We start from the raw sequence: 6000 nt of genomic DNA, 5'->3' as shown, positions 1-6000 counted from the left end.
GTGTGTTTGAGTGGGGGTGTGTGTTTGAGTGGGGGTGTGTGTTTGAGTGGGGGGGTGTGTTTGAGTGGGGGGGTGTGTTTGAGTGGGGTTGTGTGTTTGAGTGGGGGTGTGTGTTTGCATGGGAGTGTGTGTGTTTGCATGGGAGTGTGTACGTTTGACCAGGATGGTGATTAAGTGTATGCAAGCGTGTACACTGGGTGACTGTAATAGGTCAGGATTTTGACATTCCCATTCCCCAATCTTCAGGATTTCATTTTGGAATGACTCAGGATCTCTGTTCTGGCCCTTCTCCCAAACCCCCTTCCAGAATAAATAGCTTCCCTCAAACTGAACGTATCCTTCAAACATCCACTTGAGTCCGTTCTCGCTTTGTATCAGAAAAGCTACAGTGGATGGAGGGAGGGAGAGGTAATCAGCTCAGCTGGTGGGTGTACAGCTAACCCAGAACAGGCTACACTGTCCTCAAAAATCAGCGTCTTCACCCATCAGGCAATTTACTGTTCATGGAACTATAAGACTGATGTAGAAAAGGTGAAGTAAATTGAGCAGCATTAAAGAAAAACTGCCAACAGGGATTTTCCTCAGATGCATTTAGAAAGATCTGGAGTTTATTACATGCAATACCTCATTCACTAAATGGAAACAGATACAAATACAAACATCCTAAGATGACCTTTTCATATTGTGTTTGATGATTTCATATTCACTTTTGCAAAATGCTGAAAATAATTATCTTGATGTTATCCTGGAAGCTTACGCCAAATGAGGTCAACGTGTTTGACATTCAGCTAGCTATTTCTCAACATGATGGATTTCAATAACCTTCCAGAACATTCCATTGAAAGGAAATGGAGGGAAATACAGGAGAATAAATTGCCTTGGAAATGAACAACACAACCAGTTCCCAACCTGGAATTCCTGTAATCCCACATGAGTCAACACCACATGGAATAACAAGGGTGAATGTCTGACTTTTAACTCTAAATAGAGGCTGAAAGCAGTTTCATGGACAGTATGGAGGCTGAGTCCTGACCTAGAGATCCAACATCATTCAAGAAGCTCAACACCATCCAGGAGAAAGCAGCCCATTCGATGGCATCATATCCACGAGCATCTACTCCCTCCACCACCGATGCTCAGGAGCAACAATGTGCACAAGCACAGTGGCTCAGTGGTTAGCACTGCTGCCTCACAGCGCCAGGGACTTGGGTTCGATTCCAGCCGTGGGCGACTATCTGTGTGGAGTTTGCACATTCTCCCCGTGTCTGCGCGAGTTTCCTCCGGGTGCTCCGGTCTCCTTCCACAAAGATGGTGCTGTCCCATGCATTTGCTGCCCTTGTCCTTCTACATGGAAGTGGTTGTGAGTTTGGAAGGTGCTGTCTAACAAGCCTTGGTGAATTTCTGCAGTGCACCTTGTAGGTTAGGTTAGATTCCCTACAGTATGGAAACAGGCCCTTCAGCCCAACAAGTTCACAGCGAACCCTCCGAAAAGCAACCCACCCAGATCCATTTCCCTACCCTATATTTCCCTCTGACTAATGCACCTAACACAATGGGCAATCTAGCATGGCCAATTCACCTGACCTGCACATCTTTGTGAGACCACACACTTATCTATATTAAACTCCATTTGCCATTTCTCGGCCCACTTCCCCTGCTGCAATTTCTGAAAACCTTCCTCACTGTCCACAATACCACCTATTTTAGTGTCCTCTGCAAACTTACTAATCATGCTCTGTACATTCTCTTCCAAATCATTCATACTGCTGACAAACAGCAATGGGCCCAGCACTGAATCCTGAGACACTCCACTAGTCACAGGCCTCCAGTACAACAAGCATCCTTCCACTATTACCCTCCGCTTCCTACTATCAGGCCAATTCTGTATCCAATTTTCCAGCTTGTCCTGTGATCTAGCCTTCCAGAGCAGCCCACCATGTGGAACCTTATCAAAGGCCTTACTGAAATCCATATAGACTACATCTACTGCCCTGCCCTCATCAACCTTCCTGGTCACTTCATCAAAGAACTTTAACAAATTTGTGAGGCATGATCTCCCACGCACAAAGCCAAGCTGACTATTCCTAATTAAACCCTGTCTTTCCGAATGCATGTATATCTTATCTCAGGATCTTCTCAAATAACTTATCTACCTCAGATGTTAAACGTACTGGTCTATTTTTGTGATAGATTCCCTACAGTGTGGAAACAGGCCATTTGGCCCAACAAGTCCGTACTGATCCTCCGAAGAGTCACCCACCCAGACACATTTCCCTCTGACTAATGCACCTAACACTATGGGCAATATAGAACAGCTAATCCACCCTGACCTGCACATCTTTGGACTGTGGGAGAAAATTGGAGCACCTGGAGGAAACCCATGCAGACACAGGGAGAACGTGCAAACTCCATGCAGATAGTTGTCTGAGGCTAGAATCGAACCTGGGTCCCTGGCACTGTGAGGTAGCAGTGCTAACCATTGAGCCACTGTGCTGCCCTTGTAGAAGACCATCATAGACTCTAAGATAGAAGAGGATGAAATAATGGTCTCCTTTGATGTAACAGCCCTGTTTACATTAATCAACATTAACCCGGCCAAAGAAACACTGACTACACTATTAGAAGACCCAAAGACACATACACCAAACACTGCTAACCTCATCAACAAGGACAGTATCATCAAGCTAGTGGACCTATGCCTTACCATACACTTCACCTTCAACAACAAAACCAATGGAACACCCATGGGATCTCTGATATCAGGGTTCTTAGCAAAGGCAGTAATGTAGATACTTGAACAAACAGCTCTGCCAACCCAAACTCTGGGTCCACTACGTGGATGACATCTTTGTCATCACTAAACAAATTAGAGGAAATTTCAAGACCATCAATAATACTCTTACTGGCATAAAATTCACTAAAGAGGAGGAAAATATCAACAAACTGCCATTCCTAGATGTCACAGTAGAGCGAACAGCCAGTGGGGAACTTCAAACCAGCGTCTATAGAAAAACAACACATACAGACCAAATATTGAACAACCCGAAGCAATCATCCCAACATCCACAAACTATGCTGCATTAGAACATTGTTTCAATGAGCCACCACACATTGCAGCACAGAGGAACTACACAGAGCAGAGGAAAATCACCTATACCGTGTATTCAGAAAGAATGGGTACCCAATGAACATAGTCTGCTGATTTCTCAGCAAAAAACCCAAACAAGCAGACAAAACATGTCCAGAAACCCTAGCCACTCTCCTCTACATCAACGACATCTCGGAAATGACTGCCAGACTGCTCAGACCCCTTGGCATCATGGTAGCCCACTAACCCACCAACACGCTAAAACAAGAGCTAATGAACTTAAAAGACCCTATACAGACAACTAGCAGAACTAACGTCATTTACAAAATACCATGCAAGGACTGTAACAAACACTACATTGGACAAACAGGCAGAAAACTAGCCACCAGGATACACGAACATCAACTAGCCACAAAAAGACAGGACCCTCTCTCACTCGTATCCTTGCATACGGATGAGGAAGGACACCACTTCGACTGGGACAATACATCCATCCTAGGACAAGCCAAACAAGACACCCATGGGAATTCCTAGAAGCATAGCATTCCAACCAGAACTTTATCAACAAACACATCAAGTTAGACCCCATCTACCACCCCCTGAGAACAGGAAATGACATCATTGCAGGAAATGACATCACCAACCCAAAGAAACCCAAACATATAAATAGAAAGCCAGAATAATCAGCAGTGCTTCACCTGGAGGCCCCCTGAAGATTTTACCTGGTAGTGTGACAAAACATTGGAAATGAACCTTCCAGCTCAGTGAGCAAGCCTATATCCTGTATCCCCTATGTACCTGCAGAGATTCCCTTGACCCCAGCTACCTGTACCTGAGCCATGCTTCCTTCTTTTTTTCTGACCAAAACTTTGATATCTCTTGTCATCCAGGGTTCCCTATTCCTGCCAACCTTGCCTTTTACCCTCACATGAACATATAGACCTTGAACTCGAGTTGTCTCACTTTTAAAGGCCTCCCACTTGCCAAAGGTCCCTTTGCCAGAAAACAAAGTACTCCAATCAACCCCTGCAAGCTCCTATCTAATTCCACCAAAGTAGGTCTTGCCCCAATTTAGAACTTGAACCCGTGGACTAGTTTGGTCCCTCTCCATAAATACTGACTCAGCCAGTGATGCACAGGTCCCTTGAGCTGGGGTTGCAGGTTGCAAGCAGGAATGGGCACTGTGATTCCAGTGGTTTTGGGGGGCGGTGGGGGGAGCCTTGTCACTGCAGACAGTAGACCAGTATGGAACAGGAGAGGTACTGATCTTTGGGAAGCGAGTGACAAAGCTGAGTAACCCTGGGCACGGTATTGTGAGCTATGTCCTCGAACTGATTCCTAATGGCTTGGTACAACTGAGTGACTAGTTGCCCTCTGAGATGCTGCAGTGAAGAGTCAACACCACTAGAATGGAGTCACGTACGAGATAGAGACAGCAGGTTTCCTTTATTTGAACCTCACTGTCATCTAACTGGATTGGAATCATCCTGACAGTGACTATTCCTGGGGTGACTGGCTTGGAGTTGATATTGGCAGTCTCCATTTTAAATATGGACCTGAGACCTTTTACAAGTTATCAGGCAATTGTTGACGTTTTTTTTAATCCCGTGGTGATTGAACCCGGCGGAGGATCAAGAGGGAATTGAGTGACTATTTGGATAGAAATCACAAGCAGAGAAAATGATGTTGGTCTGAAGAGGCAGGGCAGGCACAGAACTCCCTCAACACCAGAACCAATCTGTGACTGAGGGATGAACGTCTCCTCTGTTGACCATATTCAGATTGCACTCAGTTGCCTTTCAACAGGAACCAAACTGCAACTCGCTCATGAAACACAAGGAAGGGCAGAGACATTTCCCGGCCCGACAGCAGCTCCAAACCAGAGAAGAGGAGAATTAAAACAAACCAGACATTACCTCTCATAAAAGTCGTCTCTGAAGTAATCATAATCAAAATCGTAACTTGAGCTTTGGAATTAGAGGAAAGAAAAGAAATTAACAATATTTACTGGAAAATGAGGATACAAACGACTTTGCCAAATCTATGCCTTAGCAAAGGTTAAAAAGGAAACTTTTCCATCATATCAGATAGATTCTTATCGCAAATCTACCAGCCTTGGGAACATAGCTGAGTGAATCCCAAAATCTCAAATAAAGCCCCTCCAGCAGCTCTCCTGCTTTGATATTTCCTCTCATTCCATCCCTCCATTTTGTGATACTCCATCCTTTCCCCAGCCAACAGTTCCCACATGGAATGGCTGTCAGAATTTGGGATGAATGGGAGAGCCAAGGTGTGGGGTAAGGGGGCAGCAGGTTTCATCTACTGTCTCCGGTGAGTTTGGAAAAAGGGCCACAGGACCTGATGGGCTGAAGGGCCTGTTTCTATGCAAGGAAAACTACGGGGTGGGGTTTCCCCTCCCCTGGAGCTGGTGGGAGGGAGAACAAATGGGGTAAGAGTGCCCCTGGAGAGAAACTCCCCTCCTTAGTCATCGTGTCCTGGCCAAAACTCCCAGGAGGTGGTTTTACCAGTAATTAAACGGAGAATTAATGATCAGTGAAAGACCTCACCTCCCCACCTCCCCCTGCCACCCACCAGGAGAAACACATAACTACATTCCCAACTGGGATACCATGGCAACCTGCCTACCGGGGAAGGGAAGTGGTGGCTGGAGGAATGGGACTGGTGGAAAGTTGTTGGTGACATTAAGGGGGAATGGGGAGGGGGGCTGTGGACAAGAGGGTGTGGGCTGGCTGAAGCTCTGATTACCACTATCAGACCAAAGCTCAGCTGTGGGGCAGGGGGGAGAGGGGTTGAAGAGGGTGGTGTCTGCAAGCCACACCTGACACCCCCCTCCCCAAGCCCCCACACCTCTCTCCACAATACCCACCCTGTGAAAAGGGGAATAATCCAGT

General features: G+C 46.1%; 1 protein-coding gene across 4 annotated transcripts in view; it reads right to left on the bottom strand.

Annotated features, from left to right (window-relative positions):
- Positions 1-6000, bottom strand: part of raly (RALY heterogeneous nuclear ribonucleoprotein) — a 126163-nt gene that overhangs the window by 36622 nt on the left and 83541 nt on the right. For 3 of the 4 annotated variants that reach the window (XM_043710875.1, XM_043710874.1, XM_043710872.1), the window contains one exon: positions 5005-5055. The exons of the other annotated variant lie outside the window; for it this stretch is intronic. In XM_043710875.1, coding sequence (XP_043566810.1) covers positions 5005-5055 — 51 coding nt within the window. The remainder of the gene's footprint in view (positions 1-5004; positions 5056-6000) is intronic. 4 annotated transcript variants of the gene reach the window in all.

Source organism: Chiloscyllium plagiosum, chromosome 20 (assembly GCF_004010195.1).
Source record: "Chiloscyllium plagiosum isolate BGI_BamShark_2017 chromosome 20, ASM401019v2, whole genome shotgun sequence".
Taxonomy (NCBI): domain Eukaryota; kingdom Metazoa; phylum Chordata; class Chondrichthyes; order Orectolobiformes; family Hemiscylliidae; genus Chiloscyllium; species Chiloscyllium plagiosum.
This window is presented reverse-complemented; position numbering and strand designations above follow the sequence as displayed.